Genomic DNA, 22,394 nt, shown 5'->3' with positions numbered 1-22,394 from the left:
CTGGGGACAAGCTGAACTTGTCTGCCTGAGGTCTGTAACCAAAATGATCTTTGAGATGCTTGTAAGGGTGTTACAGTGGCTGTTACAGCCACTGATCACCACTCATTCTGGGGTGGGAAAGCTGACATATCTTAAAATCTCAAATAGGGCATGGCTTAGGCTATTAACCTACTTACACAATGAACATTCCTCGGGCATGACAATCTGGTTACAGGAGCCTTCTTAGAAATGTCATCAGGGGAGTGTGGATATGAATAGCAGACCGAATATGTGTTTTTAGAAACAGCAGTTTTCCAACATCATACCAATAAGACTATGGACCACACAGACATTTTGAAAGGGGCCCCGAGAAGTTTAAGATTCTCTAATCCAGATTGAAAAACTCAAAAGTTACACTTTCACAAAGGTTCTGCTACCATAAAACAGGAAACTTCCACAGCTTATATGAGGAGCCAATGCACTTCTGACTCTCATCTCCTCCAGAATCTCAAAACCTTGACGGAGGTATTACTAGAAATGGACCGTATTTTCAAAAAAAAAAAAGATTGAATTTACAAATGTTTCCCCTTGTGCATTTTGAATCAATGTTGGTTGACCTGTCAAGGATGCCTCTAGCAAGTAAAGCAAGATTAGCCCGTTGATACTTTTTTAAAAAGGAAACTTGTTTATTAGGAGAAAGACATTTTTACCTGCAACAGTGGCCACCACAGTAACAGGAGGAAGGAGCATCTGGGAACTCCTTTCTTGGTACAATCTCCACCAGGCACTAGGTTCTTTTTCTGCTTCTTTTCTCAAGCAGTTAAGACCTGGGGATTTATCTCCTTTGCCCTACCAGTCTTTATCAGAAGGAAAGATGTTTCCATTTCCTTCAAGGGAAAACCAGCACCTTTGCAGAGCAGCAGTTGAAACTGGCTGTGTTAGTGTTTTCCGGAGAAACTGAAGCCATGGGTCACGCATATAACAGAGATAAGAGATTTAAGACTGTGGCTCACGTGATTGTGGAGCTCAACAAGTCTGAAATCTGCAGGGCAGGCCGGCTGGAGTCCGGAGGCTGTCAGGAGGCAGACTTCCCTTTGGGCAGTGGGAACTCAGTGTTTTCTCTTAAGGCTCCCACGGATTGGGTGAGGCTCACCCACGTTCTGGAGGGCAGTCTGTTTTATGTAGTGTCAACGGATTATAAATGTTGGGGACATCTGAAAAATACCTCCACAGCAATGTCTAGACTGGCGTTTGACTAGCCTAGGCATCTACTCCAGGCAGCAAGGCCTAGCCACCCTGACACCTAAAATGCACCATCCCACTAGCCACGAGTCAAACATCCTCAGTGTGGAACGATTTATTATTGACCTTGGTGTTGAAGAGCATGCAGGTGAAGTCAAGACCTTCTGCGTTTTAGTTACTGTTTTAGGCTGAAACTGCCAGCATCTGACCATTTTTGATCTATAAAAAAGGGTAATGGGGTATATCACTCAAGGCAGTATTTGCACTTCTTTTCCCACAGCGGCCACAGTGCTGCCGTCTTCACTCTGATGCTTGGTCAGGAAACAACTTCTTTTTAGAAAGCTGACTTCTTTGGAAGGGCCCTAGGACTGAGCACGAAGCAAGGCCTTTTGCTTGAGAAATGCTCAGTTAAGGAAAGGTGGCAGCAAAACTCAAGCTGTCTCCAGCCAGACTGGACTCCTTCCTCCCCTTCGTGGTAAACCGTCAGGACGAAGTTTTCATTTAACAATAACATGGACAAAAGCGTCTCAGCCCTGCTGGGCCTATGGTGCAATAAGCAAACTGCATTTCCAATTACCTTTGTACAAGGGAGACTATACCATACAGGAATTAATCCCTGACATTCCTTTTCAAAGTACTCTAACTATAAAAAGCAACAGCATTTTCCTTCTCTTTCCAGTCCTTGAAATATTTCATATGCATGAATTTAAATAAAAATTATGCATTGTTAATGCTAAGAATGAACAAAGCAATGCTTTTAAATTTGCTGGAATTAAGTGTGTGAGAAGAGGGACGAGAAGAGAGACGTGCCCAGTCTGGAGTCATCGGCATTTTCTTCCCCTCTCTGAAGGGAGACAACCTTAAACAGGGAAACAGGGTCGCCAAAGGTAAAGAAGGGATTTTTCCTACTGTCCTGAAAGACGGGTTGTGAGATACAAAAGAACGGGTTTCTACAGCTGCTTTCTGGACAGATTCTTTTTTTTTGCTTTTTAGGGCCACACCTGTGGCATATGGAAGTTCTCAGGCTAGGGGTCGAATCAGAGCTGGAGCTGCTGATCTACACCACAGCCACAGCAACATGGGATCCTCAACCCACTGAGGGAGGCCAGGGACTGAACCCGCAACCTCATGGTTACTAGTTGGATTCATTTCTGCTGCACCACGACGAGAACTCCCTGGACAGATTCTTAATTGAATTATCAGAATGAATCTCTCTCTTTGGAAGTTGCATTCCTGACTGTTTAACTGATGAGTTTTAGATGAAATGATACGTGTGCGCTCATCATTTAGGTCCGGATGAATTGTCAAGGGAGGATTTGCAGCAAAATTTTAGACAGACAGCCCAAAGGGAACTTCTAAAAAAGATAATTTACAGGACTGACAGACAGTGCTAAAGGCAGGCTTAATGCCAATTTTAACTCACATGAACAAGAAACATTATCAATTTACGCATTCGAATAGCCTGTTGGGATGCTTTTTTGAATTCTCCCCTGGATTAAAGTTTTGATGCATGATGTTTTGACTTTTTTATTTACAATTTCTATCCTTCCTTTAAAAGGTACAAGACTTTTCAAACAAAACCAAAGAAACCAACCCTAGAACTTTACATTTCAACCACAAAGTATTGTCCTGGAGCCAGCTATTCGAACTTTGTATTTACCAGATGAGAAAATATGTAAAACTCAAAGGGAAGAAAAAAAAAAGTTATCCCAAATAGAAATGGATCACCTATTAAAATTTCAGGAAGAGCTGCATTATCTAAAGCCATTCTATAATTTTATTCATATATTTTGTGGAATTCACATATCTTTTTTTCTTACAGCAAACATAACACTGTAGGCCACAAGAAGCTGCAGTACTATTGTTTAATTAGCAGCAAATTAATATTTTATATCTGGGTAAGTGGACAATAAATAGCCTGCTTCTTTGGATGTGGATGTTTAAAAGGTCGTATCACTGCAGCTTCATAACGTGATTGCTATTTTACAGAGCTTATCCACACACAAAAATACCATCTTTGTCTATATTTTATACAAATACAACAGTAGTTTGTGAATACATTTTAAGTACATGATATACATGATAAGCCACTTAATTTCTCAATATCACAGAAGAGCGATTTTAAATGCACTAAAAATATACAAAGTTCAGCCTGGAATGCAGAGTTTTTCTATTTTGACTCAAAACTTTTATCATTAGAACATTCTTCGAGGACTAGTCCAAACACTTTTTTGTCAGCTAAAAATACCATCTCAGCAGTCCAGCTTATGGTCAGGCCTGATGCGATCCATTTCCGAATGGATTCCCAGTTTTTGTTAAACGCAAAGGGCTGTTAGTCACACACAGCATGATCTTCACTCCACACCCTATCACAGAGCCCGCGGGGTGTTCTGAAGTACAGTCACCTTGTGGACAGAAGCTGGGTTTGTTCTGGTGACATTTGCACATCCGAGATCTCCTTTTGCAAGTGCACGTGAATACGTCGTGGTGGGTGGTGTGAAAGTCTGTTAAGGACACGTGAAGTCACAGTATAAAAATATATTGTACACCTTTACCCCAATGGAGTCCTTTTTTTCCTATGGATAAAAAAAAATATGACTGAACGAGACAGAGGAGTCTGTAGCACCATGGAGAGTTGTGTCCCAAGTTACATTAGCAGCATGACCCAACAGAATATTGAAGGAGGGTTTCTGAGAAGATACACATTCATTCTGGTTCATCGGTACCACTGAAGCTTATACAACGAAGGGTGTTACACATTAGCAATAGTTCTGTCATTTCTAAGCTAGATAACTCATCAAAAGACACTGCCTTCCATCCTCAGGGGGATGAAAACCTTGTAGAAGGATCAGGGGGTGATCTAAGCGTGCCTTTACCGCCATGGGTACTGTGATGTTGCTTTATATGATAGCACAGGAGCTCTGTGTGGGGTTTTAGCACAGAAGTACATAGCGCAACCTCTGTGGATCTATGGAATTGCAACAGATGCCCTATGTTGTGGCTACAACGCTGATGCCATGTGAGAAAAATAAGATGAGGTCAACGTAGGCGCTCGTTTCTCAGAGATAACAGTCTGCCATTGCTAATGAAGAAGACTCAATATTGAAAAGATCTCCGTCACGTGGATCTCAGTAGGCTAGAAGCAACTTGGGTGAACTGGTATTTTTTTTTTTTTTTTTTAATTTACATACTGGGAAGACAGTGTGTTTTGAGACACGTAAACCTTGTAAAAAAATAAACCATTGTAAAACCTTATGAAAAGACACACACTGATCCTGTGCAATATAGCAAATTGATAAGAAAACACTGTAAAAATGTACCTGTTTAAAATACCATCTACCATTTTCAAACACAAAGCATTATATATCAAAGGCCTACATATATATCATCTAATGGCACTTGAAACAAATTATAATAAGTCTTAAAATAAAAGGCATAACCTATAAGAAAGTTTCTGTAAAGGTTTAGATTCGTTTTGAAAGTGCTATATCTTGTAATATGTGTAGTATAGAGGTTGACCAAGCTCTATTTTTTTAAAAAAATATTGGCCTATATATGTGTATTGCTTACTAGATGAATGATCCTGAAAATATGTACTCTTTTAACATTCATTATTAGCTTAATAAAGCAATTAGCTCTGGCTCATGTTTCAGTCAGTATATGGTTTTTAAAAACCGCTACTGTCCAAATTAACACAATATATCACTCTATTCCACAAGTGACTAAGAATAATAAAGCACAAGCAACAAAGAGGCAAAAACACATAGCGTGGAGGAAACCCTAAGTGAAATGGAGAAGCTGCACAGAGTGGTTGGTGCATGATCAGCCAGGACAAATGAAGCTTTAGAAAGCAGAACCTTGTGAAGAGGAGTTTAAAATGCAAATTGGTAACAGTGACCAATAACTGTAACGATGGTATCTGCCGTACGTCAAAGCAGAGTATTGCTTATGGTGCCAAGATCCTTCCACTTCGTGCTTCCGTGTCCGGTGATCTAACTGGTACAACCATGTGGAAGGTCAAACTGAATGAGGTTCAATATCTTGTCTGAGGTCCGAATTCTAAACTGAAATATTTTTACTTAATGATAATCCCTTTTTTTTTTTTTTTTAAACCAAGCAAAGGCACTACTAGAAATTTCAAGGATGATGATTCTGGCCACTGGAGAATGAAAACAGCATTGGCAATAATTATTTTTAACCACATCCAGTTGACATAAAAATAAGTGTCAACTGTTTTTCTAGGAGGGGGAAAAAAAAAAAAAAAAGCCGGTTTGGTGTTACAGCCTTGTCAGACCATTGTGCAATTAAGATAAATGAGTCTGCCTCATGTTTAACAGAGATTCTCTCAAAAAGGGTTTAGTGACCACTGCGGTCAATTTAAAAAACGTCTTAGCTGACTTCCCTCTTCCTTGGAAGTGTTATTTCGAGTCTGTGCGCAGCAACAGGCAAAGGGGTGTGTACATATGCAAGTGAAGAGTCCACGATTTCAGCACTGGTGCCCTGGAAGACGTGTTTTCGTGTATCTGAAATCCACACAGGGTGACAATGAGGCTCAAAGTAGATATACCTGCATGGCGCCATTCCCCGTTTCCAAAATGCTTTAGTTAATAAATCCTGGTACTCCCTTTTAAATGTTTTATTAGCAGTGAAATACAGCCTACTAAGGCCAATGTCTCAGTTCATTAATTGGACTTCTCTTTAAGCAAATTTTAGACAAAATAAAGTAGGGCTTCCACACTCGTATTTGTGATTTCTATTTAAAAAATAGGTTTTTCTATTTATTTGTGCTCTGTCACCACTTTTCTTTTTCCTCTCCCCCCCATGGTGATTAAAGCAATATTGAACACTAATCATTCAACTAATGATTTAAGTAAGCAATCTGTTTCATAGAAACTAAAGGAAGCAGTAATAAAGCAGTGCTAGAAGCCTACTTTCAGAGCAAAGAGTCTCCTAATCAAAAGCTTAGGAGCAGTTTGAAAAAATTTTAAATGTATTTCCTTATTAACATATATAATTTTAATGCCTTTGGAACACACTTTTTTTTTAATAAAATGTAACTTTTAATAATAAAATTTAAATACATACGTACAAAAAACTACTGCTCCCAGGATTAAAAAAAAGATAGGAGCATGATAAAAGATCAGGAGCCAATGCTCCTTAAGAGAGCAACTCTGATTCTATGAAGTGCGATACGTGTGTGTATAATATATTCATATATATAGTGAAACCCCATTTACATTATTACAATTTACATTTCTCCACAAATTATACTACTTCCCCAATATTTTAAATAATGCATTATATTCAGTAATCTGCACTCATTTTTAGAAATTCTTGGTAAACATCAAATCTGCAGTGAAAACTGACCCTATAAAAGCTTCCATCTAGGGCTAATGAGTGCTCAGAAATAGTTTTCTCTCTCTCTCTCTCTCTTTTTTTTTTAAGAGATATATATTCTTCTATAACCCCCCCCTTACACCCACCCCAACAGACAGGGTCCCCAAATAAGGTGTTAACAAGTGCTTAGCAGATATGTTTCATGGTTGATACCACAACCGATTATTAGAAAAAACAAAAAGAATACTAATCTGACCTTTGAGAAGAGAGGCTTGTTGTCTAACAGTAGGAAAGCGCGCAGTAACTGCTGCATTCGCTGAACACTGTGTTCTCAATTGTTGTTTTCACATTAACTGAGATGTGCTTGTTCTGCTTTACTCCCCCCTCCCCCCACAAATTCAACATTTTTTTGCAAAGTTTCTTTGCAACGTTCCTCCTGTTTCCCAGAGACGCGTAAAAGTGGGGTTTTACTGTATATATTTTTAGTCGCTTGAAACTTTGTGGTCATTCCTCAAATAGTTTTCAAATGCATTTAACTTTAAAGTCTCCGTCTGAAACTAGCAAGGAAAGGGGATGGATTAACACTGAATAAGAGGAATAGTGTGGGAGCAGGACTGTTGTGTTTTCTGCTTTAAGCTCTGAGGGTGAGAAAACTGTATTGAATTCAGCAAGCGATATGCTTTCCCCCGACCCCTAAGCAGTCTTGTGTCCACTCTGGTGACAGGCGATGTGACCCCAGGACAAGTTCCAGGCAGGGCCGCAGGCCTCACACCCATCTCCGGGTTGGGGTCTCTCACCCTAGAGGTGGAGACAGCCCCCCCACCACCCCCCCCAGCCCCCAACCCCCAGGACAAACACACCTACACTCCCCAAGGGCTCTGGATCCTGGACCAACTGTGGGCTGACAATCCCAGGGAAACTGCTGGCTGCGCTGGACCCACCCTCTGGCCTTGAAAGACGACAAGACGAAGAGCTCTATCTACAGACTGCCTGAAGACTTGGGGGCCGTGCATCATTGGTATTTTCAAGCGGAAAGAGAGCAAAGAGCCTAAAACGTGACAAAATATCCTGCATACTAACCTCAGACCAAGTACTGGGTAACATGGAATGTCGTGTCACCGTACTTAGTTTCTTTTTGCCAGAAATACTGACGCTTTGTGTTTAGGTTTTGTTCTCCTTATATGTGCATGAAGACGGCAGATGTGTGAGCCGGACAATAGCAAGTCTTCAAAATATACTGACCCGAAATTAGGATGTAGCTAAGAAACATAGGTTATGTCCCCAGACCGGATTCTTAATGCATTTGAAGCATCTGATTATTAAAAATTGAAGAACTCTTAGGTTATTCACACACATTTTAGAAAATTCACATTCTACTGCCAAATTTTGTGATGAGCCGAAGGTCAAAAGGTAGAGCCATTGTTCTCGGACAAAAATGAAACTTTTGAGATCTAAAAGGAAGCTGAACACCGACTCTGTAAGACTTTACTACTCTTGATGGCTTTCCTAGGAGAGAAATCATCTTCAGAGCTGAGAATTGGCAGTGAATCAGGACAAAATACCCAGGTAAACATAACTGAACACGAACGGTTCCAAAGCTCATTTAAAAAGCTAGTTTCTCTTTTATACTGGCTTAATGGAAGTTGGTACTATACAGAAGCAGACATTTGTATACCGTCTTAAAGTAGGCACTAAAATGAAAACGGTCACCTAAGGCAGGGGTGGACATACATTTCTGTCGCAGATCCACGTCTTGGGATCCTACTGAAACGCTTGATGAAAACGTGGCAGGGTGGTGCTTGTGCTCAGACTACTGGTGAAAGCCGCGGACAGCGAGTGCAGAGAGCTGAGCCCTATGGGGTTGGCAGGATCCTGGAGGTCCTGCGCAGGCGCGGGGAGCTGAGACACGGAAGAATGCGCTTCCTCCTGGGCATAGCTCATGCCCAGGCTCCCCACCGACAGCGGGTTATAGGGAGGGCCGTTTAACGGGATGAAATTAAACAACTGGGAGAAGTCCAAGGCCGGGGTGTTCAGGGGGTCGCTGATAGAAATGGAGCTTTTGGACAGGGCGAGGTCCCCCGCGCCGTCATCCAGGGCCCCCAGCGGGGGCTCCAGCCCGAGCTTAGATGACGACGCTGGAGAGTCCTGCGAGGACGAGGGCGCGCCGCCCTGCAGCTCCATCAGATAGCTCTCGATCTCCCCCTTCAGCGGCTGTTCTTTCTCGGGAATAGAGATGGCGTATGAGGTAGAACCGAACGGGTATTTGAAGGACAGGTGGTGGGAGGGGTGGACAGCGTCCATGTCCAGCGGGCACGTCATGCCCAGCGGCAGAGTGGTGATCATCTGGTGCGCCGACCCCGAGCTCTGCATGGGCTGGAACGGAGTGTTGTAGAGGTTCAGCTGCAGCGTGTTGGGGAAGGGCTTGGACAGCAGTTCGCTGGAGGGCAGGGACATGACTGGGAGGAGCTCATCTTTGATGGGCACGGAGACGTTGCAGGTGAAGGGGTCCAGGAAGTCCACGGGCTCCGTCTTGACCTTCAGGAGCTCCTGATTGTGACTCTTCTTCATGTGCCGCGTCAGGTGGTCCTTGCGCCCGAACCTCTGCGCACAGTACTGGCACAGGAAGTCCTTGCGGCCCGTGTGCACCACCATGTGCCTGCGCACGTCCTTGCGGGTGTAGAAGCGCCGGTCGCAGTGCTCGCACTGGTGCTTCTTCTCCTTGACGCCGCTCGACGACTTGCCCGCGTGGGACTTCAGGTGCTCCAGCAGCACACCCGTGCTCTCGAACATCTGCAGGCAGACCTTGCAGGTGAGGTCGCCGCTCGTGGCCGCATGCAGGGCCAGGTGCCGCTTGAAACCGAGCTTGGTGTTGTAGTTCTTGCCGCACTCTTCGCACTTGAACGTCTCTTTGTTGGGGTCGTGTGTGTGCAGGTGGTTCTTCAGGTGATCCTTCCGGTGAAACATCTTCTCGCAATAATTACACTTGTGGGTTTTCTCAGGAGAGTGGGTAGCCATGTGCCTTGAACACAGACAGATTCTGTAAGCCTCGGGACAAAAGTGGCCTGCGCTCACCGTTCACACGGAAGCTAAGCTGCTAGCTAACACAGAACTTCCCTCCTCTGCTACCAGGACAGTTAACACACCTCAACACTGCACAGCTGGAGCCATCTAAGTCGCCACTCTAGGTTTCGCTGGTTTTTAGCGATTACAGATGCAACTGAGCAAGACTGAATGTACTCACGTTAACGTCCACACCCTTTTCTTGCAACCTCTTTGTACAAATGAAAAGTCTACTCCCATTAAGCATTGCATTTAAGAAGACTCTAAAAACACTAGCCCATAAAAGCCTGTGACTTAGAATGCTCAGACTAGCCAACGTCTAATCTACTTAACATTTCTCTTTGCAAATCAGCGGAAAGATGTGCAGACAAAGAGATAACGTTTACAGTGGCTTCAAACGGCCAACAAAATAGAAAATAGAATCTGAAAGACAAATAGAGTTTAATACCTTTGTAATTTGTACTTAGAAACAAAGGCTTTCGTGCAGTCTTGTTGTATGCACTTGTAGGGCCTCTCTCCTGTGTGAGAGTAGGAGTGAACCTTTAATTTCTCAACACTGTTAAAGGCCTTGTCACACAGTTGGCAAGGAAAGTTTTTTCTTGGTTTGGTTTCACCACGCTTACGTTTCCCTGAAGGGACTTTCTGGGTATCTCTTACTTCTGACAAATCACCAGGAATGACAGTGGCCATCGCAGCCTAAACCAGGCCTTCTTGTTGGACACTTGGGAACTGCCCAACTCCACTAAGTGATTTAGCTTTAGGTGGCTTCTCAAGTTTCATGTGGTCGTAAAAGAAAGCAAAAGGGGACTGGAAAAAAAAATAAGAAACAACTAGTTTGTAACTAGATTTAATGTTTTAAAGTTTTATTTGCTACGTGATGCTTTTGAATTAAAAAAAAAAAGAAACCATAAAATGGATTCAGCTGGTCTGATGTAATATCTGTAGGCGTCTTTATATTTGTCAAACACATTTTAATGCATTGCTCAGAATGGACAGTTCACAGGTCCCCTGAAATCCCACTGGATAAGCGTCGCACTTGGGGAAAGCAGTGGCGATTTCGGGAGCTCTTGGGAAGCATCAACATAGGACGGTCAACGTGGCATTATTAAAGCTTCACTTTTTTACAAGGCACTAGAGAATATATATCTAAGAATGCAAAAATGTTTCTGCAAATATCTTAACGTCTAAAAATCATTTTAACTTGTGCAAGCCAGCACTAGTCATGCTGTTATAGGAAGATATAAGCAACTGAAAACTCTTTTAGGCACCTCGTGAGCCAGTTAGTCCAAGGAAGGAACACTCAATGCAGACACCAGAGGCCTGAAAGAGTTGAATGCGTCACCCGAGGTGAAGAGTGACTCTTGATATCAGTATCATCACATGCACAGGGATTTCTGGGTCCAGGGAAGAAGAGAATTGTCTTCATAAAAACAGGCACTCCTGAAATGGGTAAAACCTTTTGGTGCTCTGACAGGTGAGGATCGTGGCCCTTTGTCTCTTGGGGGAAAGAAATGATTTGGCTGAAGTAATTTTCCCCACCTTTTTTCAAATCACAGAAAGTGGTGCTTGCATTGGGCAGCCCAGTCCGAGCAGGGGGAGCAGTGTCCGACACACCTGTGACCCAAGGGGCAGTGAGCACACCAGTGGGTCTGGTGGCTTAGAGCACAGTACCTGTGCAGACATGCCTCAGTGCAGAGGTGTGTCAGAGTGCTGTGAGAAATGGAATGTACGGCCAAGAGTAAGTCTACTTAAACCAAAACTTCTAAATGGATTGAAACCTTTGCAAATTCATGGATAAGTGATCATAAATGTCAGCAATTGTATTTCTCAGAGGAAGAAACCAATTTCCTGCAGATCCAATTGATATAAGAGTTAAATGATTCCTCACAGTTCATGAATGCTAGTTTAGCAAGTTATTTTTAGGAGACAAAGAAATTTTAATACTGGTAACCTCTTTCAAAAAGATATGATTCTTAAATTGAAAACTGGAATGTGGCTAAGTGACTGTTATCAGCTACTGATGGACTGGATATTTCATCCTATTATATATTCAGAAAATGATGAAAACCAATTTCTTCATATGACTTGTGTTTCAGTGGACACCTGCCCTAAAGAGCAGATTTCAGTTTTACTTTTGCAGGGGCTCCAAATGTAACCTATTTTTTTTTTTTTTGGTCTTTTTAGGGCTGCACTCTTGGCATATGAAGGTTCCCAGGCTAGGGGGTGAATTGGAGTTGTAGCTGCTGGCCTACACCACAGCCACAGTAATGCTGGATCCGAGCCATGTCTGTGACCTACACCACAGCTCACGGCAACGCCAGATCCTTAACCCACTGAGCAAGGCCAGGGATTGAACCTGCATCCTCTTGGATGCTAGTCAAATTTGTTTCTGCTGAGCCATGAGGGGAACTCCTAACTGACATTTTTGCAAAATTAAGTGAAAATTACAATCAATCTTATTATATTTTAATGTAGAAGCTGTCACTAAACAGGCAAAATATAGCAATTATCCACTCATCTGATTAAAGTGTAAAGTGTGTGGGTAAGTTAATTGGTGTCTGGTTCACATAGACTTTCTTCTTCAGTAGGCAGACGCAGGCAAGGTGTTCAAATTCATGCTTCATGCTATTCAAATTGCCTGAGTCTCCTTTGTGGTTTAAACATGACAATAACACAGTTAAGGCAATTGACATCACAAACACTAACACAGTATGTTTCCTCTGGTTCCAGATGTGCTGAGACTCAAGGACTAGCTCTTTTCCTGTTATGCTTTTGTTCAAGAGACAGCTTCTCTGCCTCTCTCAGAAATATTCTGCTGTAACCAGTAATGACACTGTAATTGGTATAAAACATTCTGCCAAAGTAGGAAAAGAGGGTAATTCTGACAGTCTGATTTCCTAAGGTGATGCCTTTGTGCACCTATTTAAAACTCTGTGGGAAAGAAGCGGATCAATTTTCCAGCTGTAAAATCAACACGGAATGCACAGTGGCTAAATCCCTGTCTACTGCAAACAACTGAAAATACTTCAAAGACGGGTCATATTTTGCCATTCCTGGGTTATGAGACCCAATCATAATGGGGCAGAGAATTCTAGCTGAGGAAAATGCCAACTTCTAAGTTACTGAAAAAAAAAATGTACTGCAAGTGTACCACGAAACAACCCATGCTTGATCCTATTAAAATTGGTGATATTCAACAGGAAGGAATGGAAGAATTCTGTTATCTCTGGATGTACAGACTGAGCAATGAAGAAGTGCAGATTTCAAATATTACACTGTTCTGAGACCAGCTGAAATTTTTTCATGGCTAACAATATCTTTGTATCTTGATACATTACAAAACTCAATTTAAAACCACAGGATAAATATAAGGTTGTGAGTTCAACATTGAATAAAGATCTGAAGTCATGATATGCTTATCCATCAAATACTTTAAAGATACATGCAGAGAATGGTAGTGTTTTTTGTGCAGTGCATACCTGATGACAGATGGAAAAGCCTCACACCTTGATCTTAGCCAGTCCCATTGACTCTTCGTGGAAGAGAGCGGAATCCGGTCCTTCCCATTGTGGCCAATCTACGGAACAAAAAATAAGAATGGACTACACTCTAAATGGAACCAGTCTGTAAATGATGGAAAATAAAGGGTCAAAGAATGGCAATATCAGGATACATGCTTTCATTCCATACTCTGCTGAAGAGTCATGCATTAAGTTTCACCGATGGCGAATCTTTATTAGTTCTAAGCACATGTACACGATCAAACGAAGGCAGAAACAAAAAGTCAAACAGTATTACCTAGATAAATGGCATTTGGTGATGCTGAATGACACCCCACTTTTTTTCCCAAGTTCAAGGTAATTTTTTAAAATCTAACTTGCCCACCAAGAGAAATGGATACGAGGGTTACCGTTTGTAGACCAAACGGAGCAAATTCTCATGAAGCTAGGTAATATTCCGGGAGAGGCAGGCTCAGGTCTCTGCCGGGGAGAGCACACCTGTGGCCTTTGCCACGGAGCAGCAGGCTCCCGGGGAGCGGGCCTCCTGGGCTCACACTGCACGCGCTTGTGCAACACGGGTTTCTCTGAGCCACACTTGTGTTACCTGCGATACCTGCCAATTTATTTCCTCAGAATGCTGCAAGCGCTGCTGAAATGTGGCAATAACTCTTAGATTTCAAAAGCATGCAAAGGAAGTTAAATATAGGTTTGCTTCAGGAGAAGGGGTGTCAGGAAGAAAGCATCATTTGGTTTTAAGAGCTCGTGGTTGAAAAAGCTTAAAGCGTCTTAAAACACCTCTTAGGAGGAGGAGCCTCAGTAAACTAAGTGCACATATAGAAAAATAATCTGTCAATACTTCTTGACTGTACAAGTAAATTTGAAAGGAGTAATAGTCCCAAAGCAGGAAAAGATGGAATGATCTATTATAGAGCATGCAGGGCACAGAGAGATTAGCCAGCCCTGAATATTTGAAAGATGACCATTTAGAAATCGTGATTATGAGAAGTTGAGAAGGAAAATATAAAACAGTTAAAAAAGAATAGCATTCACCAAAGACATGTTAAGTGAAAACCATTTTACTTAATGTTCTAAACACAAATCTAATTATTCTCTCCTGAAATCGAATTTTCCCTTACTTTAAGAATTGGATGATGTGTAAATAAAATATTTAAGAGAGGGCATTCAAGCATCATTACAAAAGTACTAAGGGTATATTTGAAAGCAGCGTTTTTCCTGTAGTTTAAAAGACAAGAAAAATAAAAATTTAGACCAATAAAGGATGTTTAAAAAGTTCAAGCAAAAGCTCCATTTCTTGGTAAAGCACAGGACATGCATAAATGGAAGAACTGAATTCTGCACATCAAAACTGCAAAATAATGAAATTAGCTTTGTAAATACTTACTTGCCCAGGGCACACACTGAGTTTTTTGGTAGGGTAATTAGGCATATGAAAGCCTATTTTGTGTACTGTGCTATTTTGATAATATAAATACTTTACAGGTGGAGAGTGTTTTCAGTTCTATCACCTCCCTGGAATGTAATGGACCTGTGGAGTGGATGCTTTTATCACCAGATCCATTTTAGGTGAGAGGCCCAGAGAAGCCTTACAGCATATACATGGTCGAGAAGGGGCTGGTGCCCTAAGCTACTTCGCTCTTATTCTACTGCTTTCTAGGAGAAGAGCAGGCTGAACCGATTTGCAAGTGGATAAAGCCTGTCATTACACTTAAAAGGCAAGAGTAGGGGATAGTGCCTATTTTCTCTATCCCAGCTGCCCAAATGATCCTCAAATGGAAACACATTTAAGATGTAAAAAGCTTCTTTGCAATAAAGACAGTTTGTAAATTTTAAGTAATTTAAATAGCAGTTAAAATGATAACTAACATATCTGTCTGAGTGGGTAGCGTTCTGGGTAGAAAAAAAAAATCTAAAACCAAAGCTGACTAGTGAACAATAAATTTATATTTTTTTCTCTTTCTCCCATCAGTATAGATTCTACTGCATCTGAAATGCATCCATAACAATTTTATTGATGCTTACTGTTCAATGGCATCTATAATAAGAATGCTTTAGAGTCAAAATATTTCAGTACAGTTTAAAATTACACGTTATCTTGATTTGAAATGTTACAATAGTCTACAAACTATCCTGGTTACATATTTTACAGCCTTAAATAAAATAACAGACATCATTTTCATTCATTCTATCATAAAACATAATTCCAAAGTCATGGTTAATTGCCCTAAATTCAGCCTCATCATTTTGGTCAAATAATTTCTAAGGACTGCTAATTATTTCCCCAATCAAAGGAAACCAGAAGCTGTTTAAGAGTTCATTATTCTTTGGGTTGGTATCATAAACATAAGTTTATTCAGTTTCCATTCGTTGTCACCCAAACTAAAAATGTCACCTAACATTACCCGTGTATTCTCTTTTATATTGTGTTGAGAGAAACTTTAAAAAAGCATTGTGACTGCTTTTCTGAAAAGTCTGCCACAAAATGTGTACTCTGGTTTTTCTTTTTTAATAAAGATTGGTTACTCCGCTTTTCAGTTCTTCTTTGTCTTGATCTAGAGAATTGTGGAGCGAGGTAGAAAATGTACATACACCCATTTCAATCTGCCCTACGATGAAATATCACCCTCAGAATACCCGCCCAGTTTTTGCTGGTACCAGAACAGACTTTTTTCCTAGGGCAACTTGGCATACACAAAAACAATAATTAAAGGGAATATTGTGTGCGTGCACACAGGTGCATTATCTCCCTGTGTTTTACATTCTAAAAGCGTGACTCACACAGAAAAATAACAAGCAAAATGAATCAGACATCAGAGGGTCTACTAAGACGAATTTCCACGAGGTTGACAGCAAAAGAACAGGCCTATTTGAAAATTGTTTCTCTACTTTAAATTCCACAGTTTTGAGAGTCATTTCTCTAAAAGCTGTGAATTTTTACAACACTTACCTGCATCAATAATTCTTTTATATTTAAGTGAAAAGTCAAACATATACTTTGCTAATGAAGGGCAAATCTCATCATAATCAAAGCTTTATTCTCCTTTATGCTAATTATCAAACACCATTCATAAATAATTCAGAAAATGTCAACATTTGCCTAAAACAGGCAAACAGGTGGGTTGCAAAAGGAAACTTATCAGTAGTTACTACATTAATTTGCACATGTATAAAAACACAATAAAGCTCTGAATAATGTGAAAGAAATTATTAACAAGATAACATAATGGAAGTCAATTGTGAAGTGAGGGCAACAGCCTACTTAGAACACTTTCTTTGATTCTGTATGATAATGTGGAAATTTTTACAGTGTTCCATTTTTGTAGGTCTATAAAATCACTTATTAATAAAAGAAAAAATACCTTGCAAGTATAAAAATCTAAGGCAGAATCAAAAATAGACAATAGGCAACATTGGGGCAGGAGTTGTGTTAGTTTATTCACTGGTATTTCCCATAAAAGGAAGTAAAATTTTTGTTGAATGAATGAAAATAATAAAAGCAGGACAAATGTTTTCCAGCAAGGAAACTATAGGCTCAATCACCATAATAGACATAGGACAGACTGTACATACCAATATTGAAGTAAAAAATGATACAATATGGATACAATTTGGTCCAGCAAATGAAATAAGCCACTGGAAAGGTACTTTTGAAACTCTGAACTGCTATTTGTAAAGTTGTAAATTAAAACAATAGCAATGAGCATCCTCTAACGGATCCTCCCACTAGGGAATCAATTAGCACAAGCGTGTATCATTTCGATTTGGTCCCCATCCCTAATAAAAACGTTGAAAGTGAAAACATGCCTGGCACCTGCATCCACGCCTGACATGGAGCAGGAAGGATGGCTGGGCGGTTAGAAGGTTAGAGGGGCTGCGGATGCCGCGAGAGGACAGGATGGAGCAGGCAGCGTAAAGAACAGGGTTGCCCCTGACCTGACCAAGTCGTCGGTAGGCACCCAAATAACCCATTTACACTAGGAACACCAAAACTTACAGAACTGAATTTCCTATAGCAGATGTCATAGTTAACTAGTATCAATCCACCAGAAGGATGCCTTCTTTCAATGACTGAATGCGATGTTTTCAACTTCTGAGCAATCTCTTAAATTGCAGTTCTAGGACAATCCTTTTGAAATTTACCGAACAATTTAGCCTTACTGCTATTTAGACAGGCTTATATTTAATATACAAATCATAAAAGCTAATGAAGAAGTGAAAGGAAATAGACCTATTTGTTTTTAAGAACCAGGAGGAAAAAGTCAATGAATTCCAAAGTGGAACTAATAGGTTCCAAGGTCAGCTCTTTTGTGTCCACAATGAAGGTGTTTCTTTTTGGGCCACCTTGAACTTGGAGTGGCTACTTATTTCATTGACTAGAGTTCCCATAGAGAATGCACAGATGATCTGAAGATGGAATATTCAAATACATTGTTTTGTTTTGTTTTTTTAGGGCCGCACCCAAGGCCTATGAAAATTCCCAGGCAAGGGGTCCAATCAGAGCTGTAGCTACTGGCCTATACCACAGCCACAGCAATGCCAGATCTGAGCTGCATCTGTGACCTACACCACAGCTGCAGCAATCCGAGATCCAAGCCGTGTCCTTAACCCACTAAGCGAGGCCAGGGATTGAACCTGCATCCTCATGGATACTAGTTGTGTTCGTTACCGCTGAGCCACAATAGGAACTCCTCAGACACACTGTATCTTTCAATTCAGAAATATTTTCCTTGGTTAATTGTTTTGTGGAGCAAAAATGTCATGTTAGGTTAACACACGTTTTTTTTTTCTCTTTTAAAAGCTCTCTTTTAATGATTCATGACTTAGAAGTTATCTTTTCGTTTTAACTCTTATGTGGAAAATTTCCCTATGATTGTATATTCATATCAAAATGAAAAAAAAACCCTAAAAACTATAGGTAGATGGTATACTCGGGTATTTTCACTCTCTTCACGTGGGACATCAGTATTTACAAACAGGAAATGACAGCAGAACCGTGCAAAAGGGAAGCAGTGATGTCTGCGGGAGGGAGCGAGAACAAAGAATTCCAGTGAAATCTGAATACAAAGCAAAATTGCTTAAGACAAGTCTATTTTTAGAGGTTTTTCTTTTTCTTTTTTTTAAATAGCAGTTCCAAAATGCTGGTGCTCAGGTGAGGATTATCAAGTAAATAATTCACAAATTGGCTCAATCTGAAAACTGCCTAAATCCCAAACTGTGATGAGCTGTTTTTATGTTTTTACTACCCCTGACCCCTTAAATTCCTGATGCTATAAGACAAATGCTTAACACCCACTATAAAAATGTTCACATGGAAGGACCCCAAATGTTTGGAGGGCATGCCTCCATTCACTGACAGTTAATGCTATTTATTTATTTATTTATTTATTTTTGCTTTTTAGGGCCACACCCAAGGCATATGGAGGTTCCCAGGCTAGGGGTCAAATCAGAGCTACAGCTACAGGCCTATGCCACAGCCACAGCAACGCCAGATCCTTAACCCACTGAGCCAGGCCAGGGATCGAACCCATGTCCTCATGGATGCTAGTAGGATTTGTTTCTGCTAAGCCATGAGGGGAACTCCCTGATGGTTAATGCTATTAAAATGACAAATATAGCGTAAACCAAGCTTCAAGTCTGACCTCCCCAAGCAAGCAAACTGCATCTGTCAATTCAGATGAGAGGCAGCAACAGTACACAAAAGGGATGAAGAAAAGAAAGTTCCACTTCGTTACAAAAGCCCATGCGGAGAATTAGTTTTAAGCCATCTCAAAGTAAAGTGCACTTTAAAAGTAGGCTTGTGCCTAATGCTAGGGGTGTGTGTGTGTGTGTGTGTGTGTGTGCAAAATCTTCAGGCATACAAGCAACGGCCCCACACCTGCTCCCTGAGCTGTGCCTGTGGGGCTGTCCAGACAAAACCACTTCTCCGTCCCCACAGAGCTGAAGGCCAACAGGATCAGTTCTAGGTCAGGTGGTCAAGTCCGAGGTGGCTGCTCACCACCATCTGCAGGGGACCGGGCCCTCCCCCAGCTGTCACAACTAGAAGAGACTTGATAATTATATTCCTTGACCTATTACACTCGAGTGAGAGTGAACTCTTTTCAGAGGGAAGCTTTTCAGCCTTCTGCCTCCCTGAGTGTTTCACCCTTAATGCGGCCTGGGGAGCTCCTGCTGAAATCACCTGCCTCTCCCCCCAGGATGGGAAACTCAGCCACAAGGAGACCACTGTCACTCTCCCATCCTGGCAGCTGGTCAGTGCCCTGGCACGTGGCAGCCACTGGAGGAATATTTGTGGAACATACTATGGTCTTTTTAAGGAACCGCAGGAATCAAAACAAGCAGGTAAGCATGTTTTGGGGTTGCTGAAATTTCAGTGAGTTTAAAAGCAAGCTGAGAAGATATGCCCTGGAGAGCGAAAGGGTTAGTTCTGAGGAGGGTGAAAACCTAGGGGAGCACGGCAGCCACCAGGAGCCCGTGCTGTCTCTGCCCGGGAGTGTCCAAAGCTAGGGAGATAGGGCACCTGCTGCTCAAGGCCTGCAGGTGACCTGACGGGAAGGGAGGGGCCCCTGGGTGGCCCACAGGTGGCCTGGATGTTCAGAACACTGCTGCCACCCAATGTTCTGCTCTGTAGCCCAGGAAGCACACGTAACCAGTATTCATTATGATTTATGGTTTGGAAATGAATGCCGTTTTATGGAAAAGAAAAAAGAACAACATAAAATTTTAAAGCTTTCAAGAAGATGTTCTTATGTGATATTAAAACGGGGGGATGATGTCGAAAATGTCAGAGAAAATGTTTGACTGATTACAGATACAAGAGGAAGGAAAAAGGAGAGAATCTGCATAAATGGAGGAGGCCAAGTAGTGACCATTTTTTTCCTTCTCCTAACTGCCAAAATACAGCTTCATTCAAAACAAGTGTAAGGACTACAATGAAACAGAACATGAAAAAAAATTATAACCCATTACACTAAAAAGCCACGGACACCTTCTTTGACATGTAAGAACATTTATAATATTTATAATATGGCAAGTTTATTCTGACTTGATTCTCACACTTAGTCTTCAAAGCATGCTGTGACCAGACAATTGCAGCAGATTAGTTTCTGGGCCCTTTATCTGATCATAGCTCTGTTCACGAGCACGTGAGACCCTGCCTGGCTCTCAGCCTCCAGCCCAGCCTCCTCCCCAAGGCGTGGCCCCACCTGCCACTGGTGGTTTAGGGCCCTGAGCCCATCTCTGGCACTGGGCACAGCCAGCTTTGTTCTCCCTGTCCAAGGGCTGAGGGTCCTGGCCCCTAAACCTCAGTCCTGTACTGAAGGTCCTGCTGACACTTACCTGGTGCCAAATCCACGTGTGCCTGGGTTTCCAGGTATGGCTATACCTCGATTCTGTGCCACTGGGCTGCACCTGCAGGCTGGGAGAGCTAGGTGCCCCAGGGTGTCCTCTTCCCCACAAGGCTAGCAAACTGCTTCCGTGCCACTGACTTCGTTCTAGCACCTGCCCCATCCCAGCAAGCAGAGCTTGCCCACCTGCCCCCTTGCCCGTGTCAACCAGGTCCCTCCTCATAGACAGAAAGACATGTACTGATAACAGGGGACAGGCGGCCACGCTGGGCAAGACTGGAGAAGGAAGAGCTTAAGAGTTTATCTGATGGGCTATTTGAGGAACATGAACAAATAAGCTTTGACAGCAGCTCCACTTTTTATGCACAAAGTAAGGGAAAAATACTCCTTGCAAGGATTCCAATCCTTCCCTGTGCCCAGCACTATTCATGAAGTCCTACGGGACACAACACAGTTTGATGCATCTTAAAATGAGTAAGTGGCATGCTTATTATGTGGCAGGCTTTTCAAAGTTTTATCATCATGTATTATTTAGAAACTAGAAAAAACTGATCACTTTGAAAGCCATGCCATATAATGATAAAAGCCACCTACCTGGGGCCCTGCTCCAAACTCTAGCAAGGTAACCTTATTAATAGACCATCAGAGAATGAAGCATTCTGGGTGCCAAATACGGCCAATGCAGCACCAAGAGGCAACCTAAAAAGAAAAGAAGAGTTAGTTTGAAATTCCAAAAGTCAGCCTCAGTTTGGTTAACGGCATATGAACCAAACTGTTTTTTATTCATTATCACGTATTCATATTCTTTACACTTTATTGGAAAAAATCTACCTCAAATTCTGCTAGGAACAATAGTGAGACAAACAAAATATTTGCAGCACATTGGAAAATGAAAAGGAAACAACCAACCAAAACCTAGATGTATCTATTCTCCCCCTGAATTGAAGGGAAATCATCTAGATTGTTTATATTTTTATTTGGTAAAATATTGTTCCAAGATAACTGCCATTTCTGAAAATTCTTGCTTATTTTCTTCATTTATATTCTAAACACACCCACAGTTTTCCATAGAACCCAGTTTTCAGAGGAACCTTTTGCGGCGTCTATCTTGTTCTGAAAATGGCCACGGGAGAAATCCTGCCGGTCGAGTGCCTCCCTCTGGCCGTGTGTTCACAGGGAGGGGTGTAGCCCCGGGCGCCCCAAAGCTGAGGCAGAGCACGGAAGTGGATGGTGGCCCAGGCGCTGAGCTGGTCTTCATGATAAGGCTATTCCTGGTTTTGAAAGTGACTTTGCAGGTGGCAAGTCCACACTCAACTGCACACAAAGGAAAACCTAAGTCCCAATGTGTGGCTTGTCCTCAGCTTGGCTGTGCTGTGCAGGTGACGAAGCATTAGGGACACTGAAGGAGAGAAAGTGGGCGCCCGAGCTCTGGGCAGAACACCTGCTTCACTTCCCTGGTCCAGAGGAAGCGACACGGGACCATCACTCTATGAAGACAAAGAGCACACGCTGATGTAATAAATGCTCCCAGCGCCTATCACACGGGGAGCCAACCTGCATCGCTGTGGATGCTAATGCACCGGCCCTGTTTTCCAGGTGCTTGAGCTGCAGCTGCAGGAAAGACACCTCATGTCAAGGTAAGCAATGTGACGATGAAATAAAAGCTGCCGTAAGGTGGAATTAGAGTGACAAACCAACAGTAAAATAATACTCTATGGGATAAACTAGTAGGTTCAGAAAAGGAAAGGAGTACTATGGACTTCTGCCCGGAAAGGTGTAAGGAGAGAAGGGGGAAGCGGTGTGGGGGCAGGCCAGTTAGCTGGAAGGAGGTTCCCAGGTGATGCTCTGGCTGGAGTGAACCCTTACAGATGCTGTGAGGGTTCAGATGAGAAAAGCGAGGAGCCCGATGGCTGGG

At 42.0% G+C, this 22,394-nt stretch overlaps 1 protein-coding gene across 2 annotated transcripts; it reads right to left on the bottom strand.

The window, feature by feature from the left end:
* Positions 1 to 6,726: 6,726 nt before the first annotated feature.
* Positions 6,727 to 21,180, bottom strand: PLAG1 (PLAG1 zinc finger). 2 transcript variants are annotated; one of them, XM_047783901.1, is made up of 4 exons: positions 21,074 to 21,180; positions 13,098 to 13,195; positions 10,067 to 10,425; positions 6,727 to 9,577 (listed from the first exon to the last, which is right to left on the bottom strand). In XM_047783901.1, exons 3-4 carry the CDS (start codon positions 10,306 to 10,308, stop codon positions 8,320 to 8,322), a joined length of 1,500 nt encoding a protein of 499 aa, XP_047639857.1. In that variant the 5' UTR covers positions 10,309 to 10,425; positions 13,098 to 13,195; positions 21,074 to 21,180; the 3' UTR covers positions 6,727 to 8,319. The 2 variants fall into 2 exon arrangements, with proteins under 2 accessions (XP_047639857.1, XP_047639856.1); XM_047783900.1 differs by lacking the exon at positions 21,074 to 21,180 and having other exon boundaries at positions 13,098 to 13,223.
* Positions 21,181 to 22,394: the final 1,214 nt, after the last annotated feature.

Source organism: Phacochoerus africanus, chromosome 6, assembly GCF_016906955.1.
Source record: "Phacochoerus africanus isolate WHEZ1 chromosome 6, ROS_Pafr_v1, whole genome shotgun sequence".
NCBI lineage: Eukaryota > Metazoa > Chordata > Mammalia > Artiodactyla > Suidae > Phacochoerus > Phacochoerus africanus.
The sequence above is the reverse complement of the archived record's forward strand: the minus strand, read 5'-3'. Positions and strand labels throughout refer to the sequence as shown.

Bases quoted from the DNA above. Each gene is read 5' to 3' on its own strand.
- PLAG1 (XM_047783901.1), bottom strand. From the start codon at position 10,308: ATGGCCACTGTCATTCCTGGTGATTTGTCAGAAGTAAGAGATACCCAG. The intron at 9,578-10,066 runs GTATTAAACTCT...TCTGTGTTCAAG, and splicing joins TCTAAGTACAAATTACAAAG to GCACATGGCTACCCACTCTC.